Raw genomic sequence first — 20,331 nt, forward strand, 5'->3', positions numbered from 1 at the left:
CTTTGTTGAAGATTGTATGAAATTGTTCACTTCTAGGTATTTGAAAGAGTACATTTACTGTTTTCATACCCAAAAACTATAAATCCCAAAGAATGAATGATTTTGACTCCTCCCAATGATAAAACACGTAAGTACAATGGTAAAGATGTATGCCTTTGCCTACCTTTGTGTGGGTGACGAGTCCTTGTAAAAATTGTTCAAGAACCCTTTGGGAGTTGGTGGGGGTGAAGAGTCAATTGAGGTCAGCAAAAGTCAAAGTTTGAAAATTTTGTAAACAAGATAAGTGAAAAAGTGTTGTTTAGTTGAAATTCATACTTAGTGAAACCATGTTGATCCCTCTCAATTAATGTAATGAGAACCCAATTGAGAGTGATGGAGGTGATTGGCCATTTGAGGTCTGAGAAACCTGTAAATGTGATAACTGCAAAAGTAAAGCTTGAAGTAGCTCCATAAATAGTATGCAGATTCAACTAAGTAATTATAAGAACCCGACTGTTTCTGTGGAGATGAAAGGTCATTCGAGGTCAAATGAGACTGAAGTCTGTAAACCTTCTTAATCAGCTTGTATGAACTTCGAGGCTTTCAAAGCCCTTCCTGAAAAATGAAAAGAAAGTGATAAAAATGTTCTCAGTGTAGTGTTATTAGTAAATACAGTCATTCCAATGGACACATAAAGGGCTGCAGTTACCCTTCTCATAGAAGAATTGTTTAGATTAGAAGAGTAAATGACTAATGGATGAATTCAACACTGCCACATGCTAAGTATTTATAACCACGAGCATCATTTTACAGCAGTAGAAAAATTCACAAGAGATAGTTCCTTTGCTTTCACTATTTAATTATTCCACATTCGCTCTCCGTCTCACCATTATCAGAAAACTAGTCTCCAATTGTTTTAAGTGTGATAGCCTTTGCTTCCAATGTTATGATACTTGCTCTAACGGCCGTCTATAAGACCAAGCCAGAAACACATTTCCGGTGTCAGGACCACATACTGCCTTGACAGTACACACAACAATCCATAACAATCAAGGTCAAGACCGGTAGCACATACAGTCGTGACAGCACTTCACAGATGGGCTCGGATATATTTAGTTCTTAAAGTTATGTGTTTTTGAAGCACAACGCCCAGATGAAATTGGCATTGTAGGTGAAATGTTGTTCAAGAGATCGTCGTTATGGACCGGAGTTCTGGTACACTTTGTGGCTATTTTCGTTGAAGTCTCGACGAGGGAGTTTGTAGAGACAACTTGTCGTCACAATCCAATACAAAATGTAAGCCTAGCTAGGCTAGAATAACGTTACGGCAGTAAGCCACACTACACACAGTACCAGAGCATTAGAAGTTACGTAAGACTAAGAGTAAGAGTGCATTGTTGAGCAGGAGTGGGAATAGTTAATGACTCATCACCACGGATCGAGTTGTAAAAGACTGTAATTAATACTGATTAGTTAATGTTTCAAGTCTACATACTGATAGTTAATAACAGTATGAATCAGTCCTTCTTGTCCTAGTATTTATTATAGTACATGTATTTTACTTGTGTAAGTTGTAGGTGAAGCCTATGTTACACTTAGGCCTACCATTTTTTTTTTTTTTTAAACTTAGCCCTTGCCTATTTCAGTGTTATTATTAGTACACAAATTAAAATTTAACATCCTGTCAATCCCTTATTTCTCAACATTTGTTCAAAGTCTGAAGATGAGAGATGGCCCACTAAATACCAATATTTTTGTTTAACCGGAGATTGCAGTATCATTTAGGGGAAAAAAAGGAACAGGTTATGTCTGCCTAATTGCAACTGCAACTCACACAGATTATGACGGGAAGTCCCTATGTAAACAATGTATTCTTGTCGTTCTCAAAAATCCCTGTGTGTGTGAGTTGCGGGGTATTCTGCAATTGCACCATTATTATAACTTTCCCAGCTGTGTGCGCAATGTAGTTTCAACGTATGGCTTTCATTAATTTTTTTTGCAGTTTCGAACTGGAGTTTATGTAGACTCTTCCCACACTGTCCAAAAGAGAAGCGACTCACAACCATTGAGAATCCATGTTGAGTTTGACAGTGAACTGGATGAGCTTCCAGAGAATTATGTTAACCTTGTAAAGGTTTGTATTTTTTCTCCTACTTTGTTAGTCTTACTGGGATTGTGGTGTAATGTTTCTCTTTGTTTACCAACAAGTCTCACTTTTTCATAGCAATGGAACCAGAGGAATAGTTGTTACAATTACAATATTTTGCAGACTGCCTACAAATGGGTTCTACTCTGTAGACTGTTTGTTGGTTTTCATGAATGACAACTGGTTTGTAAATGAGTAAAGAAGTGCCGGAAAATACACAGGGGTGGGGAGCCATTCCACCTTCTTTCAAATGCCTTCTGATAGTGTTCAACCGATTATGAATAACAGAAAATACTGATTACCGATTATTTTTTTCATAATCGTACCGATTCCGATTATTTGAAAATGAGAAAATATCCCGTATATACGAAATCGGCAATAAAGTTTGACAGAAACAATTATTGTTGTGATTTTTCCCCTGTTTCCTTTTGCTTCGTTGTTATTTAATGCTCTAAGGTATCATTTTGTATGTACCAAATTACCTCTGGAGTTTCTCGGAAAGAAATTTTTTTTTTTTTTTTTTTTTTAAATTTCCAAAATACGGAAATATGACATCCTACCTAGTCAGCACTGTGCTTAGCGAATGGCCTAACCACCACAACGTGAATGTCACCTGTTAATGGCTTGAAATGGGCTAAGAATAGTTACTCAAAATATCCATCTCAAAAAGTATCTCAGACAAACCATCCATCTTCAATCTTTACCAAAGTGTAAATTTTAATGACATATTGCCTTCATTCCGACATTATTTTGTACTTATTTTCAGTATTATACCGTTTATGAACAAATAGGAATGTTACGAACTTGAAGTTAAACATACCTATTTGTTACCTATTTAACTCCATTCAGGTTCAATTAGAAAATGTAAGCCTAGGCCAATCAAACTGAAAAGCAAATTGTACCATCGTAATTTGTTTAAAATTACTCTAAAATGTAATACCAGATTGATGTAAAGAAATAATAACAACTAGAAACTACTCCAATATAAAATATAACATTCCCTCTATAAGACATATCACTTACAGAACCTTCCAAACAAATGCCGATTTCCAGCAAATTGAAAGTTGTAAAGTAAGCTACGCATTTTTTTTTTTTTTTTTGCAAACCGATGGTTAGGCTTCATTTCCCATTGACTTAGTGTGGTTGTTAGGCTAACATGTGGTCGAAGATTTAAGTGTCTGTGGATATTTTTATTTTTTATTTGCGACACAACTAGTGCGAATAAACAGATGGCAAGGTTAGATTTCCATGCAGTTGACTTAGTGTGAAGTAAGGCTACCATGTGGTCGGAGATTTGTGAGGATTTTAGGTTATTTTCGCTGGTACTGAAATTGCTTCGTGCAGGCTGTAATTTGCCACTGGAACTTCCTGGTGATTGTGCGCGACCCTCTCGCACTGCTTCAAATTTGATGCGGGATGTGAAAACTGTTTGCGCGATTCGTGCTGCAACTGCAATTCCTAGCTAAAGCAAACGCATGTCACAATTAATTTTACACAGACACCTGATATAACGAGGGCGATTTTCTTATATTTCTTTCTCGCACTGGTAATTGTGCTTTAGGAGGGCTTTTTAGCACTTGCGAGGGCGAATCGCCCATCGCCCCCGCTTATTTCCGACCCTGTCAAGCACATTCGTTAATTAGAGAAATTTGTGTTGCTGCTATGCCTACTGTGCCAAGAAATTTGAAGTCACTAACCACGAGGGAAGCAAAATCGGCAACCCTGGCAGCGTAAATTGATGAAAGTATACACTGTGAAAGACGGATAGAGGGTGTCTTATTTTAATATTTCGTAGTAAAAGAACAAACCTAATACATCAGTTGATATTTTCAACTTCCATATGTTTTTGAATAATGATATTTTCACCTTCCATATGTTTTTGAATAATCGGTATGACATAACTGGTATTCCACGTAATTTTTACCGATTCCGATTATGTTCCGATTATGCAATATTCGTACCGATTCCGATTAGGTTAATCGTTTGAACACTACCTTCTGATATTGTGCTGTGACTTCTGCATGTACAGTCATGTACAACTTTAAATTGAATGTATCAAGGGATATCCTATGCTGTAGCAATCTTAGGGTAATACTTGACGATGTACTTCGAAGCAACTGGGAAAATCCAAATGCCTGGCCATTGGTTGGTACATTTTAGGCCATATCTGGCAAATGAATACAGTTCATACACCATAAACAGTGTTATGTACTTCACTTATTGATCTTGCACTAAAACTCCATGATTTCTCCATGACGACTGTTCTGAGATGAAGCCAATCTCTTCCACAAGTTTGACAAATGCTGTAGCTTTCTCGTGACCTTTGCTGTGAGAATCTGAAGAAAAAATTGGCCAAAAATCTCATAAAGAAGGACTAAAACACTAAAAAGTATCGGTACAATGTGCAAAGTATAAGCCATGACTTTTAAGAAATGCCCTCACAAAATCGATCATAAAAGTTTGCCTGTCGCTAACATGTATTGTTCAGCTGACATGAACACTTTTTCTTTCCATATTAACAAATACATACTATCCTACCATTTTCAGCGCAAGGTACAATATAGCCTAACCACCTTGGAAGTTACCCGGCATTTGAAAACTTTTTACTAAAATGATGAAAATGGAGTTTGATTCTTAACAAATAGCAGCTGTAAAAGACTAATTGGTCACTACATTCTTTGATATTATGTAGTCAAAACTTGGAATATCCATGTTCCAAATTGTTAATAAAGTTAAATGATTTTGCACTATTTTGTCTGTAGGTACTGTACAGCTCAGGACATTTCCATGTGTTCCCACTAAGTAGATTTTCCCTTGTGAAAATACTTTGTTATTTGTCCTGTGAGAGGTTACAACTAAATGTTTTGCAAAAGCCTCTGGTTTATTCTTCTGGTGCAGGCTGTGGGGGAATGAATATTCTACTGTTGTTACAAACATAAATCAAAATAGTCAGGAGCGATTGTTAGGTATATGATCGTTCATATATGATCAATTAAAAAGTATTTGGAAAGTTGTATAATGCATGTAATATGGAGAAGAGTATGATGCATTATATCACAAACTTCTGTCACTTTTGTAAATTAGTGCCGCAAAAGCAGTTATGACCCTGCAATACTACAGTGCATACTAGGTGCCTACTTCTGATTTGGTCATTGCGTTTAATGACGAAGGAGTTGCTACTCTACTTGGAGTTGCTGACTCCTAGGGGGAAAGCCCTAACCTAGCTTCAGTAAATAAGTTGTATGGGGCTTTTATTTTCTCAAAAGAGCACTCCAAAATAAAAAAGTTAATTCTGAAATCCTAAAATGGATTAAGTCAGTGAGGCTGGAATGTCATTTCTCTGACAAGGTGAATGGAAATTATGCACAAAGCAAGACAGGTAGTGTATTGACTGGTTGACCTCTGGATGTTAATATGCCAAGGGAGAATTTTGACTGTCTGACAAAATGGTTTGGTTGGTTGACAAAATTGAAAACAGTGAGGATGCACTGATTTCTTTGATACTGAAATCCAGGGAGCATTTTATCTGGTATCACATCGCAAAATGGGCAAATTGCTAAACAAGTGCAAAGATGGCATAGCAGGTTTTGTACATGTGAACCATAGTAGTTTATTAGTTCAGAACCTTCAACAGTGCTATTATGCAAAAATTGGGCACAAAATTATTCCCTGGGAATCACCTTTTAATGTCAGGCAAGAACACAACGTAATATCATCATTACTTCTATTATCGTCTCTGTTTAATAACAGAATTGATGCAACATTGAAAGTCACGATGACCATATTAAACGTTCTGTTTGTTATAATGTAAGAGTCATTACTCTGGCGTACCAGAGTGCTTCTTATCAGTCTCGCAGTTTGGTTTTAAAGTGCAAGAACACCTCCCAAATTGCTATATTTGTATACAAAGCACCAATACCGCTCCATGTTTAGTATTTGCCTCCGGAGTATAAAAACTTATGATTAATCTCAGTTCAGTTCATGCATACTTACTACAGTAAGTCTCTATAAATTAGAAACACCAAACTAAAAGGAATCTCTGAAATGTAAAAAAAATGGTTTTGCCATTTATGTATGCTTTTAGCTTTGCTTTTTTCTTCAGTTTCCAATGTCATTGATATCAGATGTATTCTTGTTGCTGTATTTGTATGTTAAGGAAATGAGAGCAAAGTGTGTGATTAATTACCCTTCATCAGAGGAAATGGCAGATGGTTTCTCTCTGAATGTGGTAATGTACGGTAGCTTCCCGTGCAGGAAGCTGTCGTACCGAGTCATAATTTTAAAGTACTACAACTACAGCCTAAAATACTGCAAAATGGAAAAAGAGATGCCACTGTACATAACACTATCCTCTAATTTTATTTCTTTGCTCCACAGAATGACCTGTTACCGACAGCTGTCAAATTCCTGTCACAGAGGATCAATGTGAGGAGGCCGTTATCGTCACCGTTACTCCTATACAGGTGAGACTGCCTGTTTTGATTACGGCAGTTATTGTCTACAAAGCGATATATATCTGCCACGTCTTCATTCGCCATTGACTGAGAATTCACATTTCTACTAGTATTTCTACAATTTCCTCCTGTAAATCATGACTCCAATAACCAATTCTCCCAAAATGAAGAGACTGCAATAAATTTTGTCGACTTTTCCTCTATGAAGATGGTACAAAATGAGTCAAGTCACCGGCTTGATCAGAAGAAATCCTGGCGATAACTCTTCTCGCTGTTTAACTGAACGACTCTTTTACAACTATGACAACTATAATGTTGTGGAATCATCTTGTTTTGGTCAGGCAGCCTCTCATCTTGTCCTCTCTATAGTTTCTCCTCTTTCTACCCTCCCCCCTGCATTAACCTCCCCTCTGCCTTGGAGTAAACTTTTCCAACCAATTAACCTATTTGGTAAATAAGTACAGTTTTGTCAGAATGATGGATAAATAGTTATAATTGCCATTATCATTAATGTGCTCGTAGAGAAACCTACAGAGAATAATTAATTGGGTATCGCATCGCAAACTACTATGCAAACGTGTGCAAATTACAGATACAATTGCAAATGTGTATAGCAGCGTTTATGTGCAGGAACCATAGCATTCTATATGAGACAGACTGCAGAACCTTCAAGACTGCTACACATAATTTGAACATTAAATTACTCCCTGCCCTACAATGTGAACCATTTTTAACCCATGGATACCTTTTGTTTCTAAACATGATACTCCTTAGTGGAAGGTAAACCCTTTTCAACCTTTCCCACTCCCACCTCCCTCCCCCTAATCCTCCATCTTTACATCATTCTACCAGTAAACTTTGTTTTAATCTACCATTGCAAAGTAACCAATGATTTTCTAACTGCATTCTCTCTCATCTTTAGGATAAACTTTTCATTGTGTTCTTATCGTTAATATATTCAAGGTTTTGTGTTACATTGCACTTCTAATGTATAATCTTTTTGAATGACATTAATTTCTTCTCTTGCAGAGATTGCAATGATGGTCGTACGTACAGAGAGAGTACTCAACAACATCAGTTTTGTTGGAACGAGTGTCACAAGACAACATACTGTGAAAGGTTCAAGATCCCGGAAAGGCATTTACAGGTTTGTCAAGGTCATGTCTGTTAGTCCTGAGTTAAACTAATACTGGAGATGAGTAAATATAACACAGATCTTAAATGTTGTATGTGAGTTTACTTCATGTTACAAACAGAGAACGTATTTCATGAAATATCCCCCACAGTAACAGCGTAAATTAAATTTTATATTTCAGAATTGCACCCCCTTTCTTATAATTGAACAACAGTTTACCTGGCACTCCTCTTTGTACCACCCCCACCCTCCCTCCCACTCCCCCAAATTATGATCATTTTTTTTATGTGAGGTATTGTGAAAATTTGAAATATCCCCCATTTGTAGCAAACTGCTTATTGTTTCCACGCTGTCATCGTTTCCTTCTCACAATTGATGTGCTCCTTCCAATACTCTTCCTTACTCCAAAAAATTTGCAGTTGTGAAACTAAGGAAATACTCCTGTATGTCTTATATTTAATACTGGGTGAAAATCTGTTTCAATATATCTCTTTTGTGACTTTAGATAAATTTTGTTTGAAAGCTACACTCTGTATGAAAAGATGACTTCAGGATGTAAGGAGGTTTTTAAGTCACACTCCAACATCCCTTCCCCCTCTCTCCGCACCCCCCCCCCAGAAAAAAAAATACGGTTTTGTTCCCAAGGGCCCTATATCCTATTCAGGTTTTTTAGGCATTAACCATTAAAGTGTATACAAAATGTCTGGAACACTTCTTGCAGGGCAGATGAATTTATAAATTTTGTTGTGTTGCCTACAATGAACCTTCAAGTGACTCCATTTCCTGCAGTTCTCTAGGAAGAGGATCCTAATGTAATATACTGTATCTGTGATGTCATTAGGTACCCTTATCGCCAATAGCTTCACTTCCCTTACATAACCTTGAAGCTGATTTCTACTTGAAATCAGATAGATTTGAAATGTTTGGTTAACCCATCAATGAGCAGGAATTCAAACCTATGCCAAAGTGGAACATAGTTGTTACAGGATGTGACATAATTATTAGTCATATGTGATTATTATTATTATAAGTAGAAGAAGAAGTAGTAAAATGATGACATTTTCCAGTTTTTGCTCCCATGCTTACTCTGCTTTTGAAATGTGAAATAAAAATATAATAAAAAAAATAAAAATGTGAAAATGAGCTATATACTCATGATGGAATTTTCAACTAATGGTCTAGAAAGTTGAAAAAACTTATATTTTTGAAGTGAATCAACGGTCACACTTTCACTTCTTTTTTTTCATTCATTCACAGGCCTGTTATGAATGCAATGAAAATGTAGATACATGCAGGAGTAATGGGAACATCCCCGCTGGTCAGGGACTTCCACACACAGACTTTGTGTTGTATGTGCAGGTAGCAGACACTCGTGCATGCATGACTCCCGACACAACGGCCCACGCATCTTACTGTCAGCTGGAATCATTCTTAGACCGGTCTGTACCCACACTCCACACTTTATCATTTCATTGTTTTGTTTTATTAAGTTGAGTACTTCATTAGAATCCTGGCAAAATATTCCTCACCCAATAGTTTAAGATGCAGGAACATCTTAACCTTAAAAATGTACAGTAATTATTCAAATCTGGGGGATTTTTTTGGTATAAAATATTTGTGTGTTGCCAGACACAACAGCCCACTCATCTCTCACACACTCCAGGCCTTATTTCCAATGATACTTTCAGTGCTTCCATAAGGATCCTGCTGAAATACTTATCAGTTACTTGTCGAAAACACAGGAATATCTAGATCCTGGTCGGTTAGTAAAAAGAATCCTATTGAAATTGGTGGAGGTCAAAGGTTCGTTTGTGGTCGACATAAATCAAAGTCTGAAAACCTTGTAAGCATTGATAACTCAAAAAGTACATCTTTGTTGAACTTCATACTTGGTATGTAGATCTAGCTTGGTGAATACAAGATCCCTAAATTTGGTAGAGTAAGGTCAAAGGTCACATGAGGTCAACAGATGTCAAAGTCTGTAATCCTTGTGAACTTGATCAATTCCAAAATTTATGGTACAATTAATATGTGAGTTCTCGGATGCAATCATTTTCTTTTGGTGATCATAGTTTGGTCGACTTGAGTTCTCTTTAGCTTTGTGAAGGGGCTCAATATATAATAGGTCTTCAACAATACATGCAGCCATCCAGTCATACGCTCATACAGTCATCTAATCATCCAGTCATATAGGAAATAAAATCTGTTTTGAAGAGTTGATACTCTTGTGTTGGGTGATTTAAACACACTCAAGTGGCAGTTGATCAGTTTTCACACTGCTTCCAGGGTACAACTGGTTATATCAAACGGTCTCAAGATTTTGCTCATGGGGACAACTGGTTATCTCAAATGGTCTCAAAAATGGCCTTATTTTCGGTGATATACTAGATGATTTTGGATCTGGCAGTAAGTTGCAAAATATTTCACAGTAAATAAACAATGCCATGTGTCTCCCATTCATTAATAACAACTATAAATGGGGTGGTCGGTGGCAGAGCTAATTTGCTAGCTCTTAAATTGGTAAAAGTAAAAATCCATTTGTTTGTATGTAGAAGATTTGTGTCTATATTTCACATAGGAAGCCTGTTCTTTCTGGATATTGAAACATTTTGGAATAAAAGTTCTATATTGTAAATTGGTTGATGCCCACAAGTGAGTCCTACAAAGTAAGAGCTAAAAATCTCTGATCTTTTCTGGTTCTCACCTAATTCTTGGACAAATGTAACTCACTTGCTCTACATTAGTCAGATAGTTAAGTGGAATTTTGAGCATATAATATTGGTAGGAATAACACAGCCAACTGGATTTCTGGTTTATCTTTCCTTTGATATCTCAAAAATTGAATAAAGGATAAAGGGGATAAACTGAAAAATACCAAACAGATGCAAGAAATAGAAAATGAGGGACTATAAATTTTGCTGAAAAGAATAATCTTAACACCAAAAAATGTATTAAATATGTATTTTTACACAAAAATCCAAGTGCAAAATAACAGCCATGCTTAACTACAGGAAAACTCTAAGCATGAAACTCTCAAGCATCTAATGTCGATCTGTGTTTCTTACCCCCAAGTTTAATTTCTTCCCCCCCAGGCATCTCTACCTATCGAAGAAATATTTTATATCATATTTGGGAAGTGGATCTTATTCCTATCTATTCTTGATATGATTTTCTCCGTTTAGACCTATCGCTGGCTACATCAACATTTGCCCGAGTGCTCTGTCAATGAATGAAGCTGATCGCAACATTCTACTCACCACAGTCAAACATGAAATAATACACTCTCTGGTGAGTCGCATCATTTCACAAAGACTTTAATATAATTTTATAAATTATTTACCGGTGCAATGGCCGAGTGGATAAAGGCGGTGGTATTTTAAACACTGAGGCTTAGCAGTCGTGAGGTTCCGGGTTCAGTGCCCGGTCAGGTCATAGTAAGGTAGGTTTTTCCGTCCAAGAGCAATCTACAGTTCTCCCATCTGAAATGACTTTCTATATTGAAAAGATTCCAAATTTGAGTTAAAAATGTTGAATTGGAAGCCACTCGACGTGTAAGTTGTAATCCATAAGCCCTTGCAGGTTTCTCCCACATTTGTGGTTGCTTAAATGTCGTAAAAATAACCGCTGATTATTATGATTATTATATTAGTATTATTATTATATACATACTTACATATTATCCCATAAGTAGATTGAGGTGGTATGTCCGTCATAGACGTGAAATTACTTAATATACTGTAGTTTTTATGCTCCATTATTGTTAGTTCTATTTTTGTTTGTCTATTATCTCGTTTGTTACTCTTTCCATTGTCTTATCCCTACAGGGTTTTTCTTCTTCGTTGTTTGCTTTCTACCGGGATGACAACGGCGAACCTTTAACACCCAGAGACGCTAATGGGATGCCACCCTTTAATATGGAGTGAGTTTCTATTTCTTTGTATATTCTGAATCTCACAGATCTCACCTTTTGACCACAGAGCCATTTTTTTGCTCTATGATTTTTTTCGAGGAACTTGGTGTGAAAAATTACACCCTAATTTTCTTTCAAGGAGCTATGGTGCATCCAAATTGCAAAATATTTCATAAAAAATCAATCAATATGTGTCAAGACATATGCAACACACTTGGAACATGGAATTGCCATATTCATATATGCATAGCAATAAAATAACTTACAAGGACTATCGATGTTCCAAGAAAAAATCTTCAAACTGTTTTGTGGATCCAGCAAGAGACATGTCCATCTTATTTTAACAACGTATTCGGTTTTACCGGAAGAGAAACATTTCAATTTTTTAGCTTTGAATGAAAAAGGATGCTACAAAAAGTAGGTTTACAATACATACAAAATACAGATAGTAATTTCACATAACTTTATCAAATAGAAAAAAATATAAATAAGAAAAAAACAAATTAATCAAGTAGGCATTTACAGATGTTATGTAAGAAGTGGCATCAGTCATGGTTGATTTAGATCTTGATTCTTATGATTTAAATTGTGAGAGGACATATCTGCTCTTTGTTTTCAGACGTTTTGTCTACCAGTGGAGTGATAGAGTCATCAAGCAGGTGAAGCGATATGACTGGGACACTCGTAACGGATTGGTGATACACAGCGTTCAGGTGATGGTAACACCAAAAGTCAAGGTAAAGATTATTAGTTCCTCTAAAAATGTATAAGACAGAGGTGGGGGGGTGGGGGGTTGGGGTGGTGGTATTGAAAAGTTTAACTGTTTTCTCATCATCTTCCACACCAACAATATCCAAGTCACTATCACATTCCTTTCATGTTATCTCCGTTAGGAGGAAGCGAGACGTCACTTCAATTGCGACTCGCTGGAAGGAATCGAACTGGAAAATGACGGTGGTGGAGGAACCATGTTTTCACACTTTGAGAAGAGGCTCTTGGAGGTAAGGGTTAAAAAAAAAAATGAACGGGGTGATAGAAAATGATAAAAAAGATTGCTTGTCGTTCCACCTTTGACTATTCATATTCGATTAGCATCGTCATTTGCTTATGAATATGGGAGTCGACCAAAGGCTCCCTTCCGTAGGTCTAGTTGCCACCGAACCTCAGTGATTGAGTGAGCCTGACCTTTGAGGTATCGCCCCCAAGATATGCTAGAAAGTCAAATATGGTCAAATTTTAAGAAGCATTTCACCGTTACTGTCAAAGTAGTTACCACACGCTTGAGATATTTAATTGTCTATATATATATGTATATACACATATATATATATTATAGATTATTTATATATTATTTTATAGATTTGTGGATGATCAAATAGTTGGAATGTGATATAAAATGTAAAGAACAATGGGTTTTTTTCGGGTTTGTCATTTAGAATATTCATAACGATATAATAATATGCGCAAGAGTGAATGTTTAGTGTAAGTTTACATGTTTTCATGATATATTCATACGCAAGGCCATTCTACTCTTATGATTAGTCAACAAATATCAGACAGGACTTAGCCATCCTTTAATTGTGAGTAGAATTAGAAACCAATTTAGTGGTTTATTCTGTGCCAAGGGTGGGATGAGGTATGGGTTGGTGGGTGGGCGACGGATGGCTAGTATTAATTTTTAATGTATCGTCCATACAGTCCATACAGGAACAAGCTGAAGCTTGTGTGGATTCCCTGGTATGTCCCCACCATCTCTCTACCTCCTCCCACTCCCCCAGCTTCATCTACCCCCCTACCCCTCCCTCTTCCATCTGTCATCCCCCTCCTCTTCAACCCTGCACCATCAACCTGCACCTCTGACTACACCACATACACATAACAAGGCATCTATTATATATTGTCACAGAATGAAGCGATGACAGGTACCCATACACACGACAGGCAGTTCTCAAGGTTCACCCTGGCAGTGTTAGAGGACACCGGATGGTACCATGTCAACTACGACCTGGCAGATCAGCTTGTCTGGGGTAGAGACCTGGGATGCGATTTCGTCAAGAAGAGCTGCAAGTCGTGGATGGATATTAGGAAAAGCAGGTCAGGGAATGGAATTATTAGTAATATTATTATTATTATTTTTAAAATAATTTCAGCGTTAAGTAATAATGTACATTATATGGTTGAATCTTTGTCATTTCTAGTTATAAGTTTGTAACAGATACAAATAGTAATTGCAGATGTATGTGAATTTGTTTATGTGGTTATTTTTATTTGTTCCCCAATCATTTTGTTTTAGAAGTATTCCCTACTACGAAATTATCACAAATCTTATCTTTTCGATTTTTATTGCCTTTTTTTTCTTCTCAATTGCAAAGACTTAAGATTTTATTATCTCCACAAATCAGGTTTTTTTTTCTCACTTTTCTATTACAAAAGAACAAAACTTGCCATCTCATATTTTTTGTTATTTGCTGTTGTGGTTTTGAGCAGTTAATAACACTCATGTATGATTCTTTTTGTCATCTTCTCAGGGGCCAAAGTCTTTCACCTTTCTGTAACATAGCACAATCAGACTTTTTCAACTTTACCTGTGATTCAGAAAGAACTTCTCTCGCCATCTGCAACCTAAAGAAATACGAAGAAGATTTACCTTTGGAGTATCAGGTATGTCTCCGATCCAGTATAAAACCGTCTAGTTTGCTACGGTTTTTTTGGTACTCTTTTTTTCTTGTGACTTGGTCAGGTGTTTCAGACATGAACATCGTTACTAACGGTCACTTTTACCAATGACATGAACACAGGAATAATTTTGTTGGGCTTATTTTGGGATTCCATTTTCTCGATAAGAGTTAGCTTTAGTTGGCTTAAGCCAGTTGGGATAATCTTCTGGTCCTATTACCACTGTTTATTGTACTCTCATATCCTGCTTCAAAGCACTCATATTAACGATATGAACAGTATCTAACTTTATCTTATAGAAACGAGATATTCGTATACTGCTCAAACTATCAGTACAAGTGCTTTGAAGCAACTGTCCCAACTGAGCGAGTAGCTTGTTGGTTGGTTATGACGACTGCAATGATGCAACACATGTGGATATATTCTTGGTTTAATATTGCTTTTTTGGTTCCTTGCTAAAAGCAAAGGAACCTATGTATTCAGGTTGGCGTGTGTGTGTGTATGGGTGTGTGTGACGCTTTAGCTTGTATGCACGATAACTCAACAAGGGAATGACCGATCATTAATATACTTAGTGGGTGGGTGGCCCATAGTGAGTAGATGAACCCTATTGATTTTGGTGCTCATATCATGAATATTAATGAGGTCACGGGGTCAAACGTGAAAAATTCAAAATTGCAATAACTTGGCTACTATTAGTCGGAATTTCGTCAAACTTGGTACGATGATATTGGCAGATAGCCCATACACATGCTGTATGTTGCAATTGATATGATACAAATTTATGAGAGGGTAGGGCTTAGCATTACTTTGGTAGCAAAAGTTTGTGTGCATTATTGCTGTTGTTGTATTAGGGCTTTCTTAGAAATTTCCCTATGAATGGAACTAATGAACAGCAGCAAGAACCATGAAATGTTTTTATTCTGGGTTTTTTTTTGTAATGTGATATTCTTCAATTAGAGTCTGTATCTACAACTTCTTGGTTTAATATTTTTACTTTCAGTATTTTGATTCCTTACCCAATACACCAGGGGATGAATTAGGCAAGTATGGAGGAACATCATACCTTGCGGATTACTGCCCGTTCAATCAGGTGAGGCTGTTGTGTGATTCGAAGAATATGTCACAAAGGCAACACACTTCACGTTAATATGATGGTAACATAGGAAGACATCACAGGCTAGTCTGTGTTAAGCAGCAAGTTGTACCACTGTTCGTGGCTGTCCCATGAACTGCAACGTTCAGTTAGGAACAGTTTACTCCTTACAAAGGACACAATTTGTAAGTTGTAATTCAACTTGGGTAGGATACCCACCCTACCACAGATAGTAGGAGAGAGACTAGCCAAATTTGCAATGAACTGGACAGTGTTGGGTCCTGGATCTGGCCTCAGAGGGTTCATCGTATATAACTCACCTCACAGCCCCCCAGAGGTAGGAGGAAGTGAGGTCACCCCAGGACCATCAGGGGACCTGGATGTCACCCTTTACTGCTTCCTTCTTTTGCATTGGAAGCAGCATTGGGATGTGCGGTGTTGGGAATTTCACATTCCATGTACCTCCTCTGTGTGTTTGCATATGCAATTAAGAAAATAGTATCATGAAATACTTAATCATAGTAAATAAATGTAAAGTAACTATTAAATACTTGATTAGTTGTATTGATCATTGTGAGGAAATCATTTACAGATATCACTCTGTTTCTTTTTTGTTAAACAGCAAGTTACCTACACAAATGATAAAGGACAGAGCAAGGGCACCACTTGTTACTTGGCATCCAATTCCCTCGGTAAGTAAATTATAGGTCTTCTCTTGTCTTCTGTAGAGCATTTTTGTGTTTTAAGAGGATGCTGGCATTTGTGTTATTTACCTTTAAGCAAGCACAAGTTGCCCCACCACAAAATAAAAGTGTGCAAAACATGAAATGTAAAATGCAAGTAGAAGTTACTATATTGCATACAAGGATCTTGTGTGTTAATATTTTATATTATATATGAAAACTTCACTTTCTTGGAATTTGAATGTCAAAGTGCGTTGTGGTCTGCACTAACCAGAAATCTTACTTCAACAATAAGTGATATACTTTGAGAGGGGGAGGGGGGTGGGGAGGGAAGGGTGGTTCTGCAGAGGAAGGATGACTTGATTTTCTATTGCTGACACGTTAACCTAATTTTGGCACATCATTTTTGAATCTCAAAGCTTCCACGGAAAATGTCGCAGCAGAGTATTTCGGACCACAGTCTATATGTGTCAACCACGCCTCACCTTGGATTCGAGAAAAGTGTCTCAGTTTTGATAAACAGATCACATGGGGAGCGGGTTGTTATCAGGTTGGTGTCACCGCTTTGAGATATTCAATCGTTTCGTTAGAAGTGAAATGTTTGCACCAGGGTTTGCCTGTTTTTAGGTTTTACAATTGTAATGCTCTTTGAGCAGCTTTGCTGACTTTGCACTATATAAATATTACTTATTATTATTATTAAAACAAGATATTAACAGTAGAAAGATGTAATCCCATTCATGATAGCATGAAGTCATGAATATTCATAAGTGGTTGTATCAAAATCGGATCCTAAATTGCCATCCTCAGTTTAGATATACCCTAGAAAGAATCAAATATAAATAAATATTCACTGCTCTGTTTAAGTGATGTCATAATCACTAGGCTAATCTCCAAAAAAAAAAATTAAGCATTTCTGATATAGTAATTGGCAAGAAATGTGGTTAGCATTTGCTCCCAAATTTCTGATTGATAACATTTGTCAACTTGCAGGGAGTCTGTTGTTTGATAATATTATAATAATTCAAAACAATAGGTTTACTTGCCTATCTGTCATAAATTACTACCAATTTTAATGCAGAAGTCTATATAGACTTCTGCTGACTTCAGCTGTTAATCCTTCTTCCATACTTTCTATTCCAGTATCATTGTAGCCAAGAAGGATTAAAGATAGTCATAGAAGGGGTCAATTATCTTTGCCTGAGTGAAGGCAGGGCCTTAGATGTGAGCGTAAAGGCTTCATATCGCCATCAGGGTGCAATTATATGTCCAGCCTGCAAAGACTTCTGTGACGAGTGTCCTCTGGAAGAAAGTTCAGGGTTGTCAAATAAAGGTAAGGAGTCTTAGATATACATGGATTCCTAGGCTTTTCATTCAGTTTCATTATGAGATACCCAGGTTACCCAGGTGGTGGTTAAAGTTACCCAGGTGGTGGTTAAATTTCATTGTTAAATTTTCAATTCCTGTTGGTTACAAAGGAATGCAAGGTTTTAGTATAAGTTTGACCGTCATGCATATTTTCCTCTAATTTCTTTATCAATATCTGCAGCATTGGATCAATATATGTGTACTGTGTTGAATTGTGTTACTATCAATTTTAATCCATCAGAACCAGGCGATGAAGGTGAATGCCCGAGGTTACCTGCAGACGCTGTAGGGATATGCATTACAGAATGTGAAGGTGATAGAGACTGCGGGCGTAACAAGAAATGTTGCAGTAACGGTTGCGGGCAAGTTTGCAAGGAGCAGGTCAAAACGTACAATGAAGGCAAGTTTCAATTCCAAAATTGTATTTTAGTCACTTTATTGGCAAACCTCAGGCTGACACCTGTGCAAATAAATGTTAACTTAGTTTGATTATATTAATACTACTACCAAGTAATCCTTTTTGATAGGGTTTCTTGATAAGAAGCCATAAACTTTCAATATAGAACCTAGATATAAACACTTCATATCTCAGTGGAATTCTCAGTAATAATTCATCACCCTAAAGAACTGCCTGTTTTGTCATATTTAGTCTATTACTCCCATTTATCTTGTGTCTTTCAGATATTCCGTGTCAAGGAAACAGTCTTTCAGCTCTCACACTGAAATGGAGTATTGTCATTTTCTTTTTGATGAGAATAATGGAGAGATGACCCTAGAACAAACACCAAGAAGCATAAAAAATTACTTTCTGCTGCTGCTTAATATCCGGTATTGAAACTGTTTTTGGGAAGGGTTCCTTTCGTTTTGACCAGGCTAATGGAGAGATGACCCTAGCACAACCACCAAGAAGTGTAAAAAGTTACTTTCTTCTTAAGATATCTGGTATTCAAAATGTTTCTTTACTTTTGGGAAGGGTTCCATTCGTGTTGATGGGCATAATGGAGAGATGACCCTAGCACAACCACCAAGAAGCATAAAAAGTCACTTTCTGCTTAATATATCTGGGTATTGAAACTGTTCTTTTTTTTTAATTGAAAATCATTTGGTGGTGGTTTGTAAAATATCATTGAAAGTTGCTTTAGTCTTTCATTTTAGTTTTTTTAAATTTGGTTACTGCCATTATCATGTATTAAGTTCTCAAAACTACCAACTACAGGTGGATCGTACGATATTTCCAATATTAATTGCACCTGAGTTGTGTCCATTTTAGAACAGAACACACGTTTTCACATGCTCTTCCTATCCCAGGTAATCTGTTCACTACCACCACAGCTGTTGTTGTGAGTATTATCTACTGAAATTTCTCTCAAAATTTTTAAATTGAAGTTTTCACCACAATACTCCTAACTAGCTTGTTATGTCCATACCTACTCCCAATTCACACATTGCAGTGTCTAATTACTTACCATGTACTTAATTTCCTGTCACTGCCACAATCGGTCGGGAACACGATCACAGTCAGTAAAGACACCATCAGTATTCAGGTTAATCCCCTAATTAATCTTCTCAGACGTACTCTAGCCTCAACTTTATGCAATTAGCGAAACTGATACCAAATGTTTCAAGGTGCTGAACTGCTATCAGCGATCACTGCTATCAGAGATTTATCATCTACATAAATTAAAGCATTGATTCTACAAAGTTTCCATGTATTCAATTTTCAGATTTTTTTGCTATATATTCATCATGAAAACTGGTTTTAGAATCTTTTCTTTTTTTCATGCATTCATGTATGTATGTGTGTGGTTTTGGTCACTAGGGTGTTTGTATTACAATTAATATAATATTTTTTATGGATGTAAATACATTTCTAGATTTTCATTGCCAAGTTTCTTGACTCATATTTTACTGACTGTGATGCTCAAATCCATCCGTACATCATCCACATGATGAAGGCCACCCTCACTCACACTTTTTCGCATCCATGATCTCAAGAAATTGTAGCCAGCATCTATGGAATCCCATCAAACCCACATTCTAGCAGTAAACCTTGACACGTTCCTCGCAACAGCCGACTTAAAAATTATCCTCGAATAAAATCAACGTCGATCTGTCTTTCCCTTCTTTCGTTTCCCTGACAGTAGATGTTTGGGTTTCAGGGTGACGATTGTGCGATCACCTTCTCCCTTCTTTGCTCCATGGTTCATCTTTCGCTGTGCCTTCCTAGACAGGTCTCTTGTAATCTTTCGAACCTATTGGAAGGATTTTAAGAGGGAAATTCTTGACGTTTGAAACATGAAGCCGAGGATACACAATTTTGTAATTAATTGGTGGCGAATATTCACTAGTTGATGCGGACTTCACAACTGGTTGTGGAATGCTACTGGAGGAGACGGGTGTATGACACCAGTCTAGTACAACACACCTTCGGAGATTAAATGATGCCCCCCCCCCCCAACCTGTTGCTTTTGAGATGATGGCACCATATTTTAACTTTTCTTTGGCTGAATTGTTAATCCACGCAAATGAAAGTACACTTTTAGAATACAAGCTTATGCCAAACATCAGAAGTTTGACACTACTTTGAAATGTGTAGGTTGAACCACCTTACTAATTTCACCTTTATTGTCCTATTCAGAGGTGATCTCTTATCAAACGAGATTTGTTACTTATAAAACCTGGTTTGACTGGATTCACTTACTTCCCAATCTTAAGTGACAAAGCTGGAGGGAAAAAAATATGTCCAAAGAGTTTTGTGGGTTTAATGAACATTGTGACCATTTTATTAGATATGATAACCATTGACTTATTAAACAGCACATCGGGAAAAAGATGAGCACATTGGGGACAAAGATGAGCATATTGGGGACAAAGATGAGCACAT

At 36.9% G+C, this 20,331-nt stretch overlaps 2 protein-coding genes across 3 annotated transcripts in view; one reads left to right on the forward strand and one right to left on the reverse strand.

Moving 5' to 3' along the window:
• Window positions 1–1,016: 1,016 nt before the first annotated feature.
• LOC139966754 (leishmanolysin-like peptidase) lies at window positions 1,017–19,328 on the forward strand. Its single transcript, XM_071970089.1, has 17 exons — window positions 1,017–1,275; window positions 1,982–2,113; window positions 6,503–6,588; window positions 7,609–7,726; window positions 8,972–9,153; window positions 10,897–11,002; window positions 11,539–11,633; window positions 12,244–12,361; window positions 12,518–12,625; window positions 13,531–13,718; window positions 14,153–14,285; window positions 15,304–15,393; window positions 16,019–16,088; window positions 16,499–16,629; window positions 17,223–17,412; window positions 17,689–17,847; window positions 18,129–19,328. The coding sequence occupies exons 1-17, from the start codon at window positions 1,156–1,158 to the stop codon at window positions 18,215–18,217; spliced, it is 2,115 nt and encodes a 704-aa protein (XP_071826190.1). The 5' UTR covers window positions 1,017–1,155; the 3' UTR covers window positions 18,218–19,328.
• LOC139966755 (GTP-binding protein 4-like) overlaps window positions 19,232–20,331 on the reverse strand; it is a 35,356-nt gene continuing 34,256 nt past the window's right edge. For both annotated transcript variants that reach the window (XM_071970091.1, XM_071970090.1), the window contains exon 14: window positions 19,232–19,699. In XM_071970091.1, the coding sequence (XP_071826192.1) occupies window positions 19,547–19,699 (153 nt within the window). In that variant the 3' untranslated portion in view covers window positions 19,232–19,546. The remainder of the gene's footprint in view (window positions 19,700–20,331) is intronic.

Source organism: Apostichopus japonicus, chromosome 4 (genome assembly GCF_037975245.1).
Source record: "Apostichopus japonicus isolate 1M-3 chromosome 4, ASM3797524v1, whole genome shotgun sequence".
NCBI classification, from domain to species: Eukaryota; Metazoa; Echinodermata; class Holothuroidea; order Aspidochirotida; family Stichopodidae; genus Apostichopus; species Apostichopus japonicus.